Source organism: Ptychodera flava, chromosome 10 (genome assembly GCF_041260155.1).
Source record: "Ptychodera flava strain L36383 chromosome 10, AS_Pfla_20210202, whole genome shotgun sequence".
Taxonomy (NCBI): Eukaryota; Metazoa; Hemichordata; class Enteropneusta; family Ptychoderidae; genus Ptychodera; species Ptychodera flava.
Genome location: NC_091937.1, coordinates 14,709,897 through 14,732,379, shown reverse-complemented (window position 1 = coordinate 14,732,379; position 22,483 = coordinate 14,709,897). Strand labels below are relative to the sequence as shown.

Below are 22,483 nucleotides of genomic sequence, written 5' to 3'. Positions count from 1 at the left end.
TATATATATATATATATATATATATATAAATTTATTTATATATACATATATCAGTCTAGTAAACACAATACGAACACAACCTTTAACACAATAGAACAAAGTTAGACATCCTAGCTTCCACAATGAAAGAACAAACTTACAGTGGGACAACATAGGAATACGTATAATTTGCCATTATACCACGCAATTTATCCACTGAACCTGAACTTGTGGCGACTGATGAAGAAAGTCTGGCAAACTTTCGAAATATAGCGTTAGTGTCGTACGCAGTCTCTCTACTCTGGAGTGCAGACTGCACTGACAATCATATGACAGCTGTCTCCCCGTACCTATTCTGCCAATGAACAGACTGCACTGACATTCATATTCAGCTGTCTCGCCGTACCTATTCTGCCAATGAACAGACTGCACTTACATTCATATTCAGCTGTCTCGCCGTACCTATTATGTTCTGAACACAAGACAGTGAAACAAAAAATAAACACCATAATACATTAAACGCAAACAACCAATATGTGAACGATATGTGGAGTTGCTCTCCCTCTACTACCTATGACTCCACGGGCACCCATGCCAAGTTGCAATGGTATTCTCCAAGTGACCGTTCAATGTTTGTTACAATTACTCCAGTACTTCCGTGTTATGCTGAAAACAAACTGAAGAGCACAGATCAAACAGAACGATGCAGTTCAAACAGAACGACGCAGGTCTAACAGAACGACGCAATTACAAACTGAAGAGCGACGATCAAACAGAACGATGCAGTTCAAACAGTACGACACAATTACAAACTGAAGAGCGCAGGTCAAAACAGAACGACGCAGCTCAAACAGAACGACGCAATTACAAACTGAAGAGCGCAGGTCAAAACAGAACGACGCAGCTCAAACAGAACGACGCAATTACAAACTGAAGAGCGCAGGTCAAAACAGAACGACGCAGCTCAAACAGAACGACGCAATTACAAACTGAAGAGGGTCTGTGTCGTTTTCGGCCACGGTAATTTTTTGCCTGGGTCAATGTTAAAAATTCTCTAAAGTAAAGCATGTCTAACCAAGTTGTAAATTATAGCTCCCAACTTTGATGTGTATAGATGGCGCGATAGGAGCTGATTCAATAAGTTGAAAATAATTTCATTTCATTTCATAGGTTGAGACAGTTATTAGAGATAAAATGGCAATAGGAGTTGATCGAGTTTGACTCCGACTCAAGTAGGCCTACACGTATAGGTCAAAAAGCAAAAAAAGGTCTAGACAGAAATCCTGTGTCTGTCAGCTCATTAATGTTCTTGTATCCGAGTCCCATGTCTGTCTGTCAGTGTCTGTCTAATCTGTCTGTCTGTCTGTGGCTGTCTGTCTGTGGCTGTCTTCTGTGGCTGTCTGTCTGTCTGTCTGTATGTCTGTCTGTATGTATGTATGTATGTATGTATGTATGTATGTATGTATGTATGTATGTATGTATGTAGGCCTATGTATGTATGTATGTATGTATGTATGTATGCATGATGTTCAAGGTGACCAAAATCAAAGGTTATTATGTGAAGGCCCTCTTGTAGTACAAAGGCTCCGGGCCGGGCCTATACACACACTCAAAGGTAGGCGAACAATAGAGGTATAGCATACACTGTTTGCCTATACCCCCTTGACCTGAAGCCATAAACCGTCACGGTGACTCCATAGTACGTACACCACAGGGGGCTCGTACTTGTTAATTTGTGTCTGTGTTTGTTTGTTTATTTGTTTGTTTGTTTGTGTGTATGTGTTTGTGTTTGTTTATTTGTATATGAAATAACAGCGAAAAGCGACTTTGTTTATATGTGTGAATAAAGAGCAGTATATTTATTTGTTTGTTTGTTTGTTTGTTGATACGTATTTCCGATGTTTAGGGTTAGGGTTAGGCTTAAGTTAGGGTTAGGGTTAGGGTTAGGCGTAGGCTTAAGTTAGGGTTAGGGTTAGGGTTAGACTTATTCACTCCCTTTATATATTTAGTCTAAATATTGAATAGTCGCTGTCTAAATATATAGAGGGAATGAATAAGTCTAACCCTAACCCTAACCCTAACTTAAGCCTAAGCCTAAGCTTAAGCCTAACCCGAACTTAAGCCTAACCCCAACCCTAACCATCGGAAATACATATCAACAAACAAACAAACAACCAGACAAACAAACAAATAAATAAGCTGCTCTTTATTGACAAATATAAAGAAAACAGCTTTTCGCTGTTATTTTATTAAAAATGACAAATAAACACAAACACATACACACAAACAAACACAGACACAAATAAACAAGTACGAGCCCCCTGTGTCTCAATGGGCATCGGGTCGCGCCCACACTGTGCGGCAGACGTGATCCCGGGAAAGAAAACACAGGCAGTACGACTAATCCATGGACTAGGAAACCTTGACTGGGGCCACGACACGTAATTACGCAATTTCGATGCAAGTCCACGCATTTGAAAAAAAATTACTAAACACCTTGTAATGTAGGAGATGTACACATGTCTAGGGCTGAGTGGACACATGCACGGCGAGCGGATTGGTTCGGGTTGATTTAATAGTGCCTTCGGAATCCCCACAGCTTCTGAGTACCCGACCTAAATTGCCAATACTGAATGTAGCGTCGAGTAAAAAGTAGCGCACTGGCTACGTAACTTTAATTTTCAATTTTTCGCGCAATATTTAATTGTTTTCATATTGAATTGATTGCACTCATATTACCGTAACATTTATACTGCCGCGGAGGACGCGGACCTGTCATTCACACCAATTATGGAAATTTCGAACTGGAGGGGGCGTGGTTTATGATACTACAAATACATGTCAACGTCGAACACGTCACTTTGAACTTCGCGTTCGCGTGAGCAATAACGCCTCCCGCGCGCACTCCGACCTGCGGTACCGTATCACTTTGCCAATCACAACACAATGGCTCTCAAAACCACCGTCATCGGTAGCTACCCGAAACCTGACAATTTGAAGTTGCCGAACTGGTTCGAGACAACCGATTATTGGCCGACCGATTACACGAAGACATTCGACGAATTCCAGGATGAAGGTAAGCGGCGATCGGCAAGGCCAATACACTTACTTACGAAGGTCAATACGCTGAGATGTTCATGATTACGGGTAGGCGTCATATATGCACGGTTTTTGGCTGCCATATTGACATCTTCCAGCAAAATCACCGTGTATTATTTTATGTCAAGGTCAAAACTCCTCTAAAGACTAGAGACTGCCAAGCTGTATAGCAACTGACCCGTAAAAAAACAGCGGCGCGTCTCTCGCTTTTCCCACTTCGCGCGCGATCACAATAGCTCTAAAATTACCGAGATGTGAAGCTATCGGAAACCCGATAAGTTAAAATTGCCGAAATAATTCGAAACCACCGTGTATCTGCCGAGATATTACGCGAAAGTGCACGACAAGTACAAGGACGAACATATACACGGCTCGGCAATGTTTATAAATACTTCGATGAGCTGAGCTATTTATAAATGAAGGCCTCGTAATATTAAAGCGCTGAATATAATCAGTACAGCCAGTACAGTCACAAGCTTTCAGTAGAATCAGCATTTTCATGCCAAGGTTAAATAACACATCTCTCAAGTAAATACTGTCGAATTTAACAGCGAAGAACCCGTATATAGGGGGCGTCAAGACCCCACTTTGCGTGGCAAATTTGTGACCATATCTCATCCGAATGTTTATCCACATGGCTTCCCAAATCCAATATGGACAATGAACGTTACTACGAACTGGATTCAAACGCGGCATTTGGCGGGGATGACTTATGCATCGTATCGTAGCGGGTAAAGGTATCTCATCATGTCCTTTTTTATACCTGACGATATTCTTGAGCTTATAATAACATACGGCACAGGAAAGATGTGTCTAGGAAAATATAATTCGGTTGTTCCATGCCATACAATTTAGCGTTCCGTTGAAAACGATTTTTCGTTGCGATTCGAACTGAAATGTTGCTCAAAAACAAAACAAAAAACCAGCGCAGTTACATGTAAAAATCAATTAAGCCTTTGTAGGCATTGTCTTACGGCTTTCGCCGTTCACACAGCGGCTTGATGGAGTGCCGTCGTTTGTGCTCAGGCGCTGTTTGTCTGCGGGAGGGCAAAATTGCGGATCATGTACAGCTGTTCGCCGCGAAGAGGGAACCACATGCTTTCCACATGAACGTGAGCGATCTCATTGTGGCTAGGCTCAACCTATTTCCGAACATTTACATGACAATGGCCAATATCGATATTCACTTTGCGCGCGTAGGTGACCTCCATGCTCACAGAACAAAAACAACAGACCAACCATTAGATCTCAAAGGGTGGTCAGAATAATTGTTTGCTTCAGTATTTTCACACTAGAAAATGCAAGATTTTTCTTATTTTTACAAATGGATTTCCTCTCATATGTCGGGTGTATTTCATCTCGTAACCTCGAGAAGGTCAACATTTCACTCGGTCCGTGAACCGTTATTGAATATGTCATCCGCTTTAGCAACATCGCCCGATCGGCCTGTGTAACTGTAAGCATTCTGGGGCCGTTCGCCATGTCTTGAAACACTCATGGAGGGTTGCATACGATAGAATGTTATGTCAAATTCAGGAAGCAGTTTTCAATCGGTACAACTTTAAGGCTGGACTCGTTCACAGCCCTTCGTTGGCTACGCACCATGCAGCTACACACTGTCACTGTGGCTCTGAGAGCCAGCGAGGGGCCGTGAGAGAGATCCAGAGAGTCCGTAACACCTCGAATTCCTAGGAGAGCCCCTCCAAACACGTCAACTCGCCAACAATCTTATTCATCAAACCATGGATGAAACAAAAAAAGATTCGACGAAGGTCCATGTATTCTGGATTCAGTTCATTCCAGTTTCCGACTTTACTCTCGATTGCATGAATTTTTGTCCGGAGAGGTAATGAGTGCCATAGTCTCAGCCTAGCACTCTGGTAACGTTAGAGTGACATAATATAATACTATAAAATCGCCCAAAAGAATGGTTTGGGGACCGTGGTTTGGTCATTTATCGATCGAAGTCACAGTGTTGCCACCACCACCCATTGGAACCTTTAAACAATCGCTGCAAAACCATGAATCTGACAACCAGCACGTGACTCTGTAAACAGGTTTACAAGTGATTATTATCATGGAGCTACCAAAAAAAGCTCCATTTTAACATCGATAGTCAGGGGTTTGGGTCAAACCATTTGACGTAACGGTTTATAAGAGTGAATGAATAATAGAAGAGGTGACGTCACTTCACAGGCTTTTTTCAAACATGCTCTTTTGACAGGTAATCGTCCTATCACAGTCATTCTTTTGTCTGTGGGTCAATGCAGCATTGCATAAATTGTAATAGCGGCCTTCGGTTATATGTACACTTGCCTTTAGTCGTACGACAAATGAATAAACCAGTCAGTGGTGACAGCGGAAGGCTGGCTTAGTGAATATTAATGCTTCAAAACAAACTCCCAAAAAACGAAACATGCATGTTTGTTTCCATCCGTCTTCACAGAGTTGGAGAAGGAAGTCAAGGCGGCCACCCGAGAAGTTATCGATGAACAGATTAAAGCGGGCATTGATGTTATCACAGATGGCGAGATTAGCAGAGAGTGTTACGTGTTTCACTTTTGGTGAGAATGCTGTCTGCATATGCCCCCCAAATGTGATCTGCTGCCCCTCAGACTGTGATCTGCTGCCCCAGGACTGTCCAAGTTCACCACACCCTCAGTGTTCTGAAGTTGCCATCTCATGACGCGAAATATTCAATGCCGTCTTTCTCAAAGCCAAAGTTACATTGCTTTGTCGCATCTACACGCGTTTATCTTACGGACGTAACATCTGTACTTGTTCTAGTTTACACTGTCAGCATTTGCTTCCAAACCGGACGACTTTCATTTACACGTTTTTGATCTTTCTGAGATAGATCCATCACGATATACCGTCAATTATCTATATTACAGAGCCTTGATTAACTTATATTTTTTCCCTTCTTTTACTCTCCCATTTTAGTCGCAAGGTGGAAGGTTTTGATTTCGCCAACTTGATTTTAAAAACCTACCGCAATGGCGCCCTCAAGGCTCCCCTTCCCCGGATCGTAAGTAAAATAGGTGAGTGTTTATAAATAATATCAAGTTTCAGTTTGTATCGCCAAATATGCAAAATAGACGATCTTAGTCTTGTCTGTGTGGATTACTGTCCCTTCAGAGGGACCGCTGAGAGAGAGAGAGAGAGAGAGAGAGAGAGAGAGAGAGAGAGAGAGATTCCCCATCTGTGTTACTGTGCATAGGGGACCCATACAACAGGTCTGTTGTTATGCACAACATACCCCAACATCCATTGCCATTGCAAATATCCGACCGCGCCCTGAGCAGCTTCGTGTAAACGAAGGGACGCAACCAAAGTGTATTTTGCAAAAGTCTTGAAATGATTGCGAAGCTGCAAAACTGGTGAATCGGACATGCATCAAATACTAACAATATTCTCATTTGCCTGATGTCATGATTCATGGCCAATTTCTGGTGCCCTACCCAATCAGCGTATAGAAATTATCTGTGGTATCAGATATCGCTAATATGGGATTTTATCGGCAGGCCCAGGAAGCGACGAAGATTGGGCAGCCAGGGAATGGAAGCAAGCTCAGGTCAGTGACAATCATGTCCGCATGAAATGGTTCTCTCGTCAGCTCCGTAAATTTGCTTTGCCCAGGAAACTAGCCTTATTTTCACACTGAACGGTTAAATATTTCTGTGCACCTGAACTTTTTGTAGTTCATCAATTGGGACAGGGCTATGATCAATGTTTTTTGGACAATTTCTGACAATCACCAGTGATTATGGCAAAATCTGGCCCAGGAAGAAAGCTGGAGGAAACTTGAAGTTGGACTATCCCGCTTGTTGTACTCTAAAAATGAAAGTTCCACCAGCAACAACATCAACCGATAGACTACAGATAATATACACCGTCATCGATATTCCCATTTCTCTCAATTTGTAGGAATTATCAAGTGTGCCAGTGAAGTACACGATACCCGGGCCCATGACGATAATAGGATCCACGCACAGTGAGTAGTCGATAACCTTCTTCACGAGTCTTACACTGGCGAAATCATACGTTCGGGTTTTTTGTGAGGATTTACATACTGATTTACAGAATTGACGAAGAAAAGGCCCGCTTTGCTATTTTACACTAGTGCGAATTAGTTCTACCAGTACCTGCTGCTGTCCGTGTAACCTAAAATCGATCGCAGACGATCGACTCATAGAAAAGCTCTTCTACGCAGACTTGAAGATGTATTATTAGACTATTGAGTCACGTGACCTATGTGAGAGGCCGGGAATCGGCGTTCTGTAGTGTGACGCTATGGTTTCGATCCGCGGCATTTCTGTGCCCCAGTTCTACACCCATGCTGTTGACGGCATACCTTGATGGCGACTTTAAAAATCTGTGACAAAATGTATGTTTTCTGTTGCCTTTACAGAAGCAACAAAATCGCTCGCATTACTATAAAAATGAAAATAATATTAAGAAAATTAGTATCAAATCGCCAGAGGCCCCGTTTGTAGTTGTAAACGGAACTTGTAAAACCGACGTTGCAACTTGAAAGGGTCGCCTATGAAATTTCAGTCCCAAGTGTCCGGTGTAACTTGGGGAATACAATATAGTTTTAAACGAGAATTATTGCTCAAATGAGTTTTAGTACGCCAGGCTATTTTCATGAACGGAGTAACCTTCATTTCAAAGAAAGAGCTCTGAACCCATGAAGCAAGGCACAATAAACGGCAGTCAATGCAGAATGGCCATGTTTTTCAATATCTCGAATAGCATTATGATATCACAACTGAAATACGCCTTACAGCGCCGCAGTCGAGCTCAGATGTGACAAAGTCACTATCTTTTAAAATTATTTCGGTCAATTTTGTTTCATGTGAGCAGCCAATCGTGTTCTGCTCACTGAGGCATGCTAAATCACCAGTTCTGACATCTCTTGTCCCTGCTTTGTAAATAAAACAAATATTTTCATGACTTAAATTACGGTACATACCAGAAATTATGTCATCAGTATATTTACTTGGTATTTGCATACACAAGGTCACAGTGCATTAGAACTCTTTTAATCATAACAAAAAATACCCAATTTAATTTGAAAAAACGACCTTGTCCCATTACCAAGTCGAAAGGCAATGACCTCCACATCGTGTTGTCAACGTTTATCTGCATATATTGCAACCTGCATATACCACCAATCAGAATGGTTTTGAGGAAGTTTAAATACTACTCTGTCAACGAGCATCTGTAGACCAGTACGCGCGCACCCGGAGTATGTCATGTGGTTGCAAGCCTGTCACACGAGTACCAGTAGGACGTTCGCCCTCTATGGTCACCTCTCTCGTCCGAACATGTTATGCAGAGTTGCATTGAACTTACAAGTATTACTGGTGAGACGGCGTGTGTTTTGCCTGAAAAATGTCAATAATTTTTCTGTTTTGGTAGAGCAATTGGGTGTGAATTCATTAGAATCTTTTTTTTCTCTGATGGTGAAACAAGACAGGAACAACAGTGACACAGGATCATGTTTTACTTTCCAAGATTTTATTAATTTCAACAATTCAAGATTACAACAAGTAACAATACAATTTTACATAATCAAACTTTCTAAGGTTAACAAAGGATGAAGAGTGAATAAATTAACGTTTTCCTGTGGTAAAAATCTTACTTAGGGAGTCGTAATTATTAACGACCTTGGGGGGAAGTCTGGGGAATTTCATAGTATTCTGAAATTTCGAGTAAACCCCATGCCAACCCCAATGCATTTGAGTAACCCAGTCTCTAACACAGAAATTTTGACTGATCCCTCCCCCCCCCCCCCCCCACTTAGACCAGTTAAATACCAAGACATGTATTTGTAAAATTTACAAAACTACAGCAATAGTAAAGACCTTTCATATCCTGCTGGAATATCATCGGTTACCTCATGACAGTTGAAAAAGATGTGACCAGCAAAAGAAATTCAAAAAGTCACAAAAAAATGTAGATACAAAAGCTCATGCTGTAACCACTATCCAACCATATAGTATTGTTTACCATACAGTATTGTTTATTTTGGATGGGTATCATGACAAGGTTTCCACTAAGATATCTGACAGGGCAGAATTTGAAAGTACAGGAGAACAGTCAGGAGGCTGGGGGGGGGGGCAGTGTCAGAGGAGTTGTACCCTCTCGTGTTGAAAATTTGAGAGATTGATGTGTGCAATAATGCAGTCTGGTGCAATATGAGAGATGTTATCAATTTGTGTAAAACTGTTAGAACACCCCACAGGGGAAAAGTGTGAGAGGCGTGTCCCCTCTGCCACGTCGGAAATTTTGAGAAATTAATGAGTTCATTGATGCAGTCTGGTGTAATATTAGGTGTTTTCTATTTGTTTTTACTAAGTAAAACTGTCAGAACACCCCAGGGGGAGAGGAAGTGACAGGGGGGGTCGCATTAAGAATTTTGAGAAATTGATGAAATGGTGCAATCTGAGAGGTATTTCAATTCATTTTGTACCAAAAATTGAGCAACCCACTTCTTTCTCTCCAATTTTGAACAACCTCCTTGTAGCTTTCAATTTTTTGAGTGACTACCCTCACATTCCTCTGACCCCCCAGGCCCTTATGTTAAATTACTCTAAAAGACCCATAAAAATATTCTTGATGGCCTTAGAACTAAATTTGTGAACAACATGTACAGTAAAAGTGGTCAACTTTGATGCAGTCTTGCTGATGCATTTTATGGGGCTTGAACTCACAATATCTACATACTAATTCGCCTAGCTTAGCAGTCATTAAAACCCCTACAAATAGGCGTTTCAACTAGCAGCGGCCTGGTGGCTCATGTAGCTGTACTGTGATAATATTCAAGAGAATCCATAGGATAGCTAGGTGTGTGCCTCAGGCAAAACAACAGTTAGCAATAATAACAACTGTAATAAATATCAATTTCTGCAAGTCATTTAAAAATATACCACCAAGGGCACAGTATTGCTCCTATCTGACAAACAAAAAGAGGTATTCCTATTTCCACTTATTCACTCAAAATATTATTGTGTTTGCAAAGAGTTTGAACTTTCAATTTTCATGGGCAGAATTCCGTTTTAACAGCCACTTTTCAATTTTGTAGATCAACAGTAAAAATTTGATGGTCCTTGCTTGAAATGTTAAGATTTACTCAGAGTTAAGTTATACACAGATGAGCCAAGAATACAATGTGCAATATACACACCAAATAAACTGGTGAGAAGGAAACCTCCAACAGGTCAATTAACTTTCAAATGTTGGACGTCAGAGAAAAATTGAAAGATTTCAATAACTTCCTAGTTGTATGTGTAACATTAAATGTGAAAACTTCTTGGTTTCAGATAAAAATGTGCAACTATATTTTGACAATTACTGCAAGCAAAATATATTGTAAGTCAACATTGTCTACTGCAAGTTCAAAGTTGTAATCAAAAGCAGACAACCACTGGTAATTGGTCATGATAACTGATAAATCCGAACCTTGGAAGGAGTAAATATATGCAGTGTACTGATCAAAAAACAATATGATGTCAGAGGGATAGGTCGTCAACAACAATATCGTTGTTTATTCTGTTTGTGTGGTGAAGTGACCTGATATTATCATTCATCACTCATCTTATTCAATCTACACATGATTTCACTCAGCTGCCTTCATCTTTGTGAAGATTTACTTAATTAAGTGATACCATGACAGGTTTTTTTGTTTAGGTAACAAAATGATTGGAACTGATACAAATAAAGTGGAGTCAGTTTTATATAATGGTATGGTGCATCTTGCCATATGCCTTCTTGTGGATTGAAATCCCTCATCAGTGTATGGGGTTTCCTCCATTAAATATTTGCTAAAGTTGATCCACTACATAAAACATAGCCTCAAAACTTTTTTCTAAATCATATTTCACTACAAATTGGCACCAAATAAAACTACATTATTTTCAGTGTCTTCAAAATTGATTTACAAGGTATTCAGGGTTGGAATAGGTCATTCAAGCTTGCAGACTAATATATTGGCTCCAAAATAAAAATCATGGGTTCCCCCAGTTTGAAAAATGATTTGGCTTAGGTAGTCTCCAGGGATTTTTATAAGAAAATGCAAAGATATCAGATAAACACCAATTAGACAAAAGCACTTTTTGACCAAAATTGACAAAAATTGCTCCAAAAATACAAAACTTTGCATTTCCTCACTGTATAAAAATATCTGACTTAAGTCATCCTAAGGACCTGTATACTGAATATCAAAAAGTCTGACAAGGATTTTGAAGAAAAAAAATAGATCTACAATGACAAAAATAATCTCAATAATACAAAGTTGCATATCTTGGCACGATTTTACAAAATCTTATTGCTGTCATCCTAAGGGACATGTATAATCAATATTAACGTGTCTGACCAGAACTTTTGCATGATATTTTTGGTTAAATATGACAATAATTGCCTTAAAATTTAAGTTTTAAAATATTTCATAACAATATGGACAAATGTCAATAAGGTTATCCCTGCAGAACAGTACATTTAGATTTCTGTGGCAATACTAGAGTTTATTTGCTTCTCCAAGCATAACCATTCTTTTCTTTGACATAAGGTAAACTTCAGCCTCCTCCAACAACACAATTGTGATGTAGTCTACAACAAACCTGAGTGAGAAAATAGAAATATAGATAAACTATTAATACATTTTTGTATATTTCTTTCACCCATGAAAACCTGTGGTAGATAATGTCATAAAATGTATGATATCATGATAGGGCAAGCCAATAAACTTGTGCATAGTAATATTGGAAATGTAATTCAATAGAATGTAATAGTTCAATAATTATATGAGTTCTGTGTGCAATAAAAAATATTTGTTAAAATACTCTTATTTAGCACGGGTGTTGATGACCTCCACTGCTTATGCATGTGGCTCCTTGTTGAGTCTGATTACCCAGTATACTGTGCACCAGGATGCTGATGTTTCGCTTCGATAACGTTTGTATGTGCGATGTGTGAAAGTGAGCATGCGTGCGTGAGTGCTTCACGAACTCTACAACGTGTGGAGCGGTCTCAGTCAGAAAAATGTAACAATTTAGCAGGCTATTGAACCACTCTTTTTAGAGTGGGGATTTAGCTGAGTGGTTCTCTCTGTGGCCTCTCCGCTAGGCGACTGATGCCGTATGTTGTGGGTTCGAACCTGATTGAAACTAGCCGTATTAAGGTGGCTGGAAAGGCTATGTTTGCACCAATTCTTTTCTCAGAGTTAATGTCAAGTTTCAAGTGTAGAATCAAGATATTTAGTTCAAATTTTCATGATAAGTCTCTTAGTTAATACTTTCTCCAAAGAATATAAAAATTGTATATTTGCAGCCATGATTTGAAATATGACACCAGTAAATATTAAAATTTAATTTTTCATATTTTTTTACACATTTGAATTTAATAATAATTGGATAGTATTAATATTACCAAATTAGTTATAAATATGTTGACACTATTAATTGTAAGATTTGCATGGCAGGATTTGTAAATAAAATTTGTTTTTATGATTTTACATGGGTTTACATATCAAAAATTATTAAAAATTCTTTCAAATTTCAAAATGTGATTTTTCAAAAAGTACTTCTAATACAGAAAATTGTGCCATACACATCTTATCTGTAACCTTGTTAATAGGCTGTAAAAATTCCATGTCCATATCTCATTTCAAAAGTTGGATTAAATTGGTATATAATTATGTAGGAAAACTATTATTCTGTCAAAAATGTTGAAAACAAGCCATATTTGCACACCTCTTTTGAAGTCACAGAGCAGTCTTTTTGGTTAATCTCACTTTTGACACCTCTTTGACACTCAAAGAATCTAAAAATGAATTTACAATAGCAGTCACTCACTCTGAATGCAAGCACCACTTTGTCAAACTTTCCTGAAAAACAGCAAATAATGACTTTCCCTTTTTAAACATTTTATTGGGGACCTCTACCATAGTTAATACACTGAGGACTCCCCAACTCTTCTTATTTGGTCAGTTTTTCAGAAGTTTCAACAGGCTATAACTCTGCAATGCCTTTGTGGCCAAATGTCTTGTTTTTTTTATTCCACAGAGAATGTTGACTACTTTTATACTTTGATAGTTTTGTTGAGGTTTATAACTGATGCTCTAGCCTTTCCAACCACCTTAAAACAAGTCCTTACGGCTGCTCTCCAATACCAGTGCAATCACACATACAAATGCTATGCTGACAAGCTAAATATTGATTGTTAGCAATCTTTTTCTAGTAAAATAACAACTTACAGTGGACAAATATAAATAATGAAAAAAATATCAAAAGTAAGCATTACAGGCCCTCTAAATTTTTTTGAGTTGTAATATAATAACTTACACCATTATCCCAAAACCATTCACATGATACAGCTCAAGTTGTAACTACAAAATGGTACACCAATGTGAGAAGCAACATATGAACATAATACCCTACTTACATTGACGTTTCTTTCACATTCCTCTTCCAAAACAAACTTCTTACCATCTGTTGTTAAGGCAGGGTCATAGCATTCAAAGATACTGTCAAAACAAACAAAAATCCATTATTACATCAGAATGAATAGACACTGTTCACAGACGTTTCATATTAAAAATTAGACATGCCATAAACCTTCAAAAGACACAGTTTATGTTTTACTTTGCATATAAAAATGATATAAGTCTTGCATTGGTTATATATATATATATAAGTGGAGCTGACAACAGTTGTCTTAAATGGGCAGTGACATATATGATTTGAATAAAATATCACTTTTAACATGGTCGTCATTTCCTTCTTTTGGCAGGTTACATCTGGACATATTTTACAGTACATGATCCTCATACAAATTAAAATGCCTCTTATTCAAAATGTAAGAACTTTATTGCCAATCAAAAAAAGTTTTGTTTAACAACATTTAAAAAAAATAATGGGAAAATTTAAGAAAGTTTGACCAAGTCAGTATGGAGTTAAATTGTTTGGAAATCTTGAAATTGGAAGAATAGTGAAGCCAGGAAATTGGGTGATTTGCAAACATTTGCAAAAATTAACACTTCTTTATCAAGCAAGCTACGACTGCTTGACAGCCTTGAAGATGAACCCAAATAATAATATTTTAATCTTGGGTTAACAATTTCATTAAATTAAATGAATGTCTACAAAAAAGTTATTTTGGTGCAAAATACCCTGTGTTGGGTGCAGCGCCCCTTAATTAGCAAGTTTTATACCACTGCAAAGTCTCTGTGCAACCAGTTGACACATTCTGACTCAGCATGATCTAACAGCAGATTCCTGCATAAAATTTTTATTTCAAAACTTGAATCACTTTTTAATAGCATAAAAAGAGCAAAACCAAGGAGAAACTTAGATGACAAAGCCTTATAAGGGAAAGAGAGATGTACCACATGACTCCGTGCAACCAGGTGACACATGGTGACTCAGCATACTCAAAATGCAGTTCCTGCAAAAAATTTAGATTAGACAACTTAAATCAGTTGGCGATAGCATAGAAAGATGAAAACCAATGAGAAAACTTAGCAGTCACAGCCTTAGCACAGTAAGAGAGATGCACCAGAGTGTCCGTGCAACCAGGTGACACATGGTGACTCAGCATACTAAAAATGCAGATTCTGCAAAAATATTTGATTAGACAACTTAAATCAGTTGGCGATAGCATAGAAAGATGAAAACCACTGGGAAAACTTAGAAGTCACAGCCATAGCACAGTAAGAGAGATGCGCCGGAGTGTCCATGCAACCAGGTGACACATGGTGACTCAGCATACTCAAAATGCAGTTCCTGCAAAAAATTTAGATTAGACAACTTAAATCAATTAGTGATAGCATAAAAAGATGAAAACCAATGAGAAAACTTAGCAGTCACAGCCTTAGCACAGTAAGAGAGATGCACCAGAGTGTCCATGCAACCAGGTGACACATGGTGACTCAGCATACTAAAAATGCAGATTCTGCAAAAATATTTGATTAGACAACTTAAATCAGTTGGCGATAGCATAAAAAGATGAAAACCAATGAGAAAACTTAGCAGTCACAGCCTTAGCACAGTAAGAGAGATGCGCCGGAGTGTCCGTGCAACCAGGTGACACATGGTGACTCAGCATACTCAAAATGCAGTTCCTGCAAAAAATTTAGATTAGACAACTTAAATCAATTAGTGATAGCATAAAAAGATGAAAACCAATGAGAAAACTTAGCAGTCACAGCCTTAGCACAGTAAGAGAGATGCGCCGGAGTGTCCGTGCAACCAGGTGACACATGGTGACTCAGCATACTAAAAATGCAGATTCTGCAAAAATATTTGATCAGACAACTTAAATCTGTTGGCGATAGCATAGAAAGATGAAAACCACTGGGAAAACTTAGAAGTCACAGCCATAGCACACTAAGAGAGATGCGCCGGAGTGTCCGTGCAACCAGGTGACACATGGTGACTCGGCATATTCAAAATGCAGTTCCTGCAAAAAATTTAGATTAGACAACTTAAATCAATTAGTGATAGCATAAGAAGATGAAAACCAATGAGAAAACTTAGCAGTCACAGCCTTAGCACAGTGAGAGAGATGCACCAGAGTGTCCGTGCAACCAGGTGACACATGGTGACTCAGCATACTAAAAATGCAGATTCTGCAAAAATATTTGATTAGACAACTTAAATCTGTTGGCGATAGCATAGAAAGATGAAAACCACTGGGAAAACTTAGAAGTCACAGCCATAGCACACTAAGAGAGATGCGCCGGAGTGTCCGTGCAACCAGGTGACACATGGTGACTCAGCATATTCAAAATGCAGTTCCTGCAAAAAATTTAGATTAGACAACTTAAATCAATTAGTGATAGCATAAAAAGATGAAAACCAATGAGAAAACTTAGCAGTCACAGCCTTAGCACAGTAAGAGAGATGCACCAGAGTGTCCATGCAACCAGGTGACACATGGTGACTCAACATACTAAAAATGCAGATTCTGCAAAAATATTTGATTAGACAACTTAAATCAGTTGGCGATAGCATAGAAAGATGAAAACCACTGGGAAAACTTAGAAGTCACAGCCATAGCACACTAAGAGAGATGCGCCGGAGTGTCCGTGCAACCAGGTGACACATGGTGACTCAGCATACTCAAAATGCAGTTCCTGCAAAAAATTTAGATTAGACAACTTAAATCAATTAGTGATAGCATAGAAAGATGAAAACCACTGGGAAAACGTAGAAGTCACAGCCATAGCACACTAAGAGAGATGCGCAGGAGTGTCCATGCAAACAGGTGTATAATGCTTTGAGCATTTTCGACCATTGTTACTGTTACTGAAGCATGCATCCTATCAAGAGAAAAGTGATAATATAAAACAAGCCAACCACCCTAATGTTTGTAAATAAGTAGACTTTGATGTGTTTCAAGACATCTCTTTGACTCTTTTGACACAACTGTGAAACATCTGGTGAATTTAAGAGACACGTACGCTAACAATCATTGCACTTAACGATTGTAGAAGAGTGTATACTGCTGTGTGTTACACCCCTAAGGTTACAGTGATCAGTCTAACACAGGCATTTTGTCTTACCTATGGTCCTTCGAACTGGTTTGTTTTTAAATTGGAAAAGTCAAACCTCCATTGGTTTCAATACGGATAAAAATGTTGCTAAGAGATTTGCTATTGATATTTAGCAGTGCCATGAATACAAAAGCAAGCACAGTAGCATTGTACGGCTTTGGACCATAACAATCAAACACTAAAGTGCTGAGTCTGTCGAGGTCGATCATGATGACTGATGTATGTAGACACAGTCAGAGGCGGACTGTCATGTAGACCTGGTTTCGTCTGACCTCTGAATTTTAAAGACCTCTGAATTTTAAAACCGCCTGCATGCTAACACCAGAGATATATGAGGAAATCGTATGCTTGTGTTACAAGCCTACGATCAAGAATCGAACATACTACTATACTTGTACTCACTTGCTTCGAAATGGCACAAATTAAAACGTGCTTTGACAACCAGAGCTAGCACAAGGTATCGCTTGGACTTTCAACTCTGATCTTTGACATCGAAACATAACCAAATATGGGTGTGTCATAGCCAACAACCACATGACATATTTACAACCAGATGACAGGACTCCCAACGCGCGTACTCCCTCTATCACGAGCATATACTTTATAGTTGCGCATGCTCTCTCATTTTGTTGCCTATCAGCCATAATGTCGATTCCCTGCTCGGTCTCTCACACTCATGATGACATGAACGATCACAGTACCGGGTCGGGCCTCCTACAGCCCAAATTCCTATTTATCTGCCCGACTTATCGTAACGTAGTCGACGGTCAAGATCACTTATAGACTGTACTTTATTTCTCCACTTTCGTAGATGATTTCTACACGGACGTGGCGGAGCTCAGTAAAGACCTCGTCAAGCAAGTAAACAGACAGATAAGGGGACTAGCACAGGCAGGTTAGTTGAATTTGCATGATGGATATCTTAAAGCTGTGTTTTGTTCCAGAAAGCAGCTCAAACGTGATATGATGGTGATTATATACCATGATAACGACGGTTGTGATGATGGTGATGATGATGATGATGAGGAGGAGGAGGTACTATCCGGATGACAGTCAATTGTAGTTCCCCAGTCAATGGCATCAAGTATTCAAGGCAATTTACTGTCATAAGAGCTTGTTCAAAATTATCAAAGAAAATTGTCACTCTGTTGTCATGAAGTTATTGTGAACAATAGCTGTGTTTTCGAATTTCATTTAAAGTGCAGGTACTATAATTCAGTACCCTGATAAAAATATAAATATTATATTAATAGTGGCAATAATAAGTTGCTTTCATGGCCCAAAGAGGGCGCGGTTATTGTCAACTTCGTAGCCCGGGAAGCAAGAAACAGCTCGAAAAGAAAGAAAACCAGGTTCACACAGAGATGTTTTATTCCACCGATAGGTTGTCGCCACATACAACTCGATGAGCCAGTCATGGTAAGAAACCCGGATATTGCAGCTGAGTATGGCATAGATCACGCAGCCCAGTGCTTCGAAGGAGTGGGACCAGAAGTAACCAAAACAGTTCACCTTTGCTGTGGCTACCCTCTTCATCTGGTGAGCATTCGCTTGTGTTTCCCGCGAGCCGCAGAGCTCTCGACGTTTGCCCGCGTCTTTGCCGCTTCGTTCATTCGAAACACAGTCCGTGGATAGAGGGACTGTGTTCGAAACAACGCCCCAAGTGACGCATGAGGGCCAGTATCTACTACAAGCGTGCGATCTTGTGTTTTTAACCAGCTAATATTTTAGTATTAAATTAGGATTAAATTGATTATATTAAAGCATGGGAAGGTTGACAAGGATCTGAAAGACATTCCGACGATTTATCAACTAATTTCATTCGAGCATTCGGGGAGAATATCTTTAATTACACCACCAGGGTCGATACTGTATTCACTTTGTGATATTTGTAAACGGGTAGTTCATGAGTTAATTGCTCACGTTTGATTGGATGTCTTCAGGCGCACCCGCAGAACAATGGACGCGATCTTCCTCAAGGGAAAAAATGATTTTTTCCTCTTAGAAGTTAGGGCAGGGGGGGGGGGGGGGCTGATTGCTGTTTGAAGCAACTCTGCCACTGCCCTCAGGATAATGCTGAGTTGTAAAATTATCTTGAGGGTCTAGTCTTCATGACTCTTGGCTCTCTCCATAATGAGAACCAACTACAGTATCTCGATTTCTCTTCCTCGGCAGGACCAAACAGACTACCTGAAAGCTGACCGCCAGGTCTATTTCCGGCTGGCAGATCAGTTAGACAATGCAGGGTTTGACGCAAGTAAGTATCGACCACAATCAGCTCGTTCGTCTCCGTGACCTGAACATATCTCTTGCATTTTATCAAGCGTAAATATCGTGAAATTCCCTTTTGTGTATTTGTATTGAAATTGGTACATCACAAAATAAATAAATAAATATATGAATAAAAAAATACCTCTGAATGGTGAAAACGCCACTTCTTCTGTTTATTGCCTCTGAAGAGCAAGATCTTTATCAACAATAGACCAAATTGAATATTTTTCTTTTTTTAACAGTTTCTATTGAAGACGCACATCAACACAACGATTTGAAATTATTGGAACAGTTTAAGAAGTCCAAGGTTGTCTTTGGAGTCATTGCCATCGCCAATAGCCGTGTCGAGACAGTGGAGGAGATTCGTAATCGACTCGGCGAGGCGCTCCAGCATATACCAGCCGACCGTTTGATAGTTGCCCCCGACTGCGGGCTGGGCTTTCTCCCCAGGGACATCCTTCGGCAGAAGATTACAAATATGGTCAGCGCTGCCAAGTCTTTTCCTTGAATATGAACATAATTTACTCTTGCTTCTATTATTTTTCCAAAGTAGATAGGCTGACCGTCTGCGCGGCGACAGGAGCATTGAAGAACTCAAAACGAGATCATAGGCCTACATCGCGCACGGCGGTCAGCGATCAACTTATATATTCAACGTTTCTGGTATGGTATTGATCCTGGTCTAGATCTGTCCATTGGAATTCTTTACGCAAGACCTTAAGTTTATGCTTTTATCTTTGCATCACTCATTAAAAACACTGGGCAAAATGATATGCAACAATATATACACACATACTGATTCTGTACATTTGTCAAATACGTTAAGTATACACATAAAGTGCACAAGTACGGCAGTGTACCCTTGGCGTGCAAAGATCTGCATTACGTATACTCTTGTTCTGCATAGATATACGTTACGTATATCAACGTATTGATATGTTCCATACACAAAGATAGACGTTACGTATACCACTAATGCTGTATTTCATACACGTAAATATACTGAATATATCAAACATTTTGCCCAGTGAAGTATCTTCAACGTTCTCGACTTCCACAAGTGTGCTGATAGTTACTATGCCTCTCATTTTCAAAGAATATAACGTGTCGGTCAAATACTGCTACTACAAACTTTTGCATAATGTATTATATGATGATTTCTTTCCTTATATAGGGTAGAACGCACCTCGGAGACAGACATTCAGACTCTCAAACTTGTACAGTTCTCTTCTGATATACCACATGTTGGGGTTCATTTTAAAGCTCTTGGTGAAAGAAAACTTTTCACCGGTATAGTTTTTTGAAATTCGAAAATCTGTATTTTTCGCCGTAGCGTTAACACAGGGATGGCGGCCATTTTGAATTTCTAATATCGGTAAATCTTGGGTTATTTGTTTCTCTAGTACCACAATTTGCACGGTGACCCCTATTTTTATTCTTGATTTTGAAAGAGAATGATTGAAAGATTCCTTGAGGAAAGTTAGAGCAAAAGTTTAAGTCTTTCACTTTCGAGGTGCATATTACCTCAAGTGTGTATTTTGTCGAGCTAGTCGCAATTTGCAATGCAAGCTGTTCAGTAGACGTGTTACGTTTCTGTACGTTTACTTATAGGGTAGAGTTGAGTTAAAAGCGCACAATGCAATTGGCCAACAAAGCATTCACTGTTCGACAAGCGTAGAACTTTGTAGGTTTCAGCAGCCCGGGTGTTCATTTCAACAGTGTATATCCAACTTCCGTTTGTTATTTTTTTTTTGAAAAGCTGAATATTTATTAATGAAATGAAATTTTAATAAAAAGATATGTTCGCTATGATCAACATGTAGCGTTATGTAATATACATGAGTATTAAAGGGGAATAATCTAAACCTAACGTGTGATAAAATTACGGTGACTCAAATACACCAACGAGCTCAAAACCCATCCTCTTACCTCAACGTTTCCGATAAAAATGGGTACAAACTCACACAATCTATCACCGTGTAGTTGCAAGATGCAACCTGGGCTTACGTTGCTAGCTCGCAGCACGTTTCCTAGGAGACCACGCAACTGCAGATTCGAGATCAGGCCGGAGCTGGAACCACTGTCTAAATTCGAAACTACGAAACATATTATCAGGGTAGAACCGAATACAGAGTGACATGTGTCTCTGTGCAACAAGTGAAGTTAGGTTCCCCATTTTGAAGCGTGTATGTAATGCTTTGCCCAAGCTTTGCCTGTTGGACAAGACTGCAGATTAGCGGGCACTAAGGAATTTTGTTTGAATTATTTGTAACCTAGGTAGTCCACATATACCATCCCTTTTAGCTAGACCCTCTAAGAAAGTCCTCGTTTGTTCACAACCAAGGGGGTGTCTACTAATCTTCAGTCGTGTTGTGTGTTAACTTGAAAAAAAACCTTTGCTATCCATTCCTACTGACTAGCAGCCACAGATCTAGCAATTTAATTTATTATGATTGATTGATTGATTGATTTATAATGGAAGTGCATTCCCCCTCCCTCCAAATTTGCTCAGGAACAATTATATAACCGATTTTAGGTACAACTATTTGTTAATCTACAACTTGCAACATGTCGTTATGCCTTCAAAATATTCCACGACTACGATGAACTTTTTTTTTTTGGTTTTATGCGGTTTATCATTTTAATTCACGGTTACTCTAGAGTTGAGTAACCTTGCTTGTAGATCGTCCACTAATAAATGTGCAATTTTATTAAAATAAATACAGACCCCGTGTCATTTTTGTGCGCCTGTGTGTAAGGGGCACACTTATGGGCAGGGTTCCGTGCGGTCCGGCCGGCCGTCTGTTGAATTTACCAGAACGGACAAACAAAATACGCACATCGCAAATATTCAGATGATGAAATCACACTTGCTTGTATGTTCGAAAGAAATGTGAATACTACTGATTGTCGTTGAGGGCGTCCTTATCGATTATACCGATGAAGTGGAATAGCCTTATTGCCAACTGTCTCAGACGGCAACGCTTTCAAAAACTTAAACTAAAGAAGTTCGTCACCGAGAAACTTCTCATATTTAATGAATCGAGAATAACACAGACTTTCGAAACTTTGCTGAGAGATTGGCCAGCGCCTTGTTAAACTGAAAGATCCGTCGCTCGAGGGCGCTCTCTACGCTCACCTCTTGTGTCACAGAGATTTCTAACAGTTAACATAGTCTGCTTTGTTGCGTTTTTTCGCCAGAGTCGGATGTATAATTTGTCCTCGATTCTCGGACTTTAACAGTCGATTGTGTGTGTGCCTAAAATTGTTCCCCTTGCGTGGAGCTCCGATCATGACGTCATTTACGACGTATGAGTCAGCGTAACCGTGCCGATGCCGATTAGCTATACTGTCTCCCGTTGTGGATTTTCCTCCCTGAACACTGAAATGCATTGCGCATGTGTTGCGTTTCCCTCTCGTTGACTCTTACGTAGGGCTAAATCAGTATATATATCTTGCCTGTGGAATATTCATTGGCTAAAATTAATTTGTTCGTAATTGTGCCCGCTGTCTGTTTAACAGGTTTTGAGGGCATGCATTTATGCCTCTCATCACAGCAACAAGTCATACTGAGGC

The 22,483-nt window shown here is 39.5% G+C and overlaps 1 protein-coding gene and 1 long non-coding RNA gene across 2 annotated transcripts; one reads left to right on the top strand and one right to left on the bottom strand.

Moving 5' to 3' along the window:
* The first annotated feature begins 2,808 nt into the window (after positions 1–2,808).
* On the top strand, positions 2,809–20,723 carry LOC139142061 (5-methyltetrahydropteroyltriglutamate--homocysteine methyltransferase-like). The gene is made up of 9 exons (XM_070711850.1): positions 2,809–3,055; positions 5,525–5,642; positions 6,022–6,119; positions 6,603–6,652; positions 7,006–7,072; positions 17,448–17,531; positions 18,021–18,175; positions 18,812–18,893; positions 19,150–20,723. Exons 1-9 carry the CDS (start codon positions 2,926–2,928, stop codon positions 19,413–19,415), a joined length of 1,050 nt encoding a protein of 349 aa, XP_070567951.1. The 5' UTR covers positions 2,809–2,925; the 3' UTR covers positions 19,416–20,723.
* On the bottom strand, positions 8,581–17,104 carry LOC139142062 (uncharacterized). Its single transcript, XR_011554293.1, has 3 exons — positions 17,039–17,104; positions 13,525–13,606; positions 8,581–11,702 (listed from the first exon to the last, which is right to left on the bottom strand). It is a non-coding gene; the product is annotated as an uncharacterized lncRNA (long non-coding RNA).
* Positions 20,724–22,483: the final 1,760 nt, after the last annotated feature.

Excerpts from the sequence above, each read along its gene's own strand:
- LOC139142061 (XM_070711850.1), top strand. The coding sequence starts at position 2,926 with ATGGCTCTCAAAACCACCGTCATCGGTAGCTACCCGAAACCTGACAAT. Across the intron at positions 6,653-7,005 it reads GGGAATGGAAGCAAGCTCAG|GAATTATCAAGTGTGCCAGT; the intron begins GTCAGTGACAAT and ends CTCAATTTGTAG. Across the intron at positions 7,073-17,447 it reads GATAATAGGATCCACGCACA|ATGATTTCTACACGGACGTG; the intron begins GTGAGTAGTCGA and ends CCACTTTCGTAG.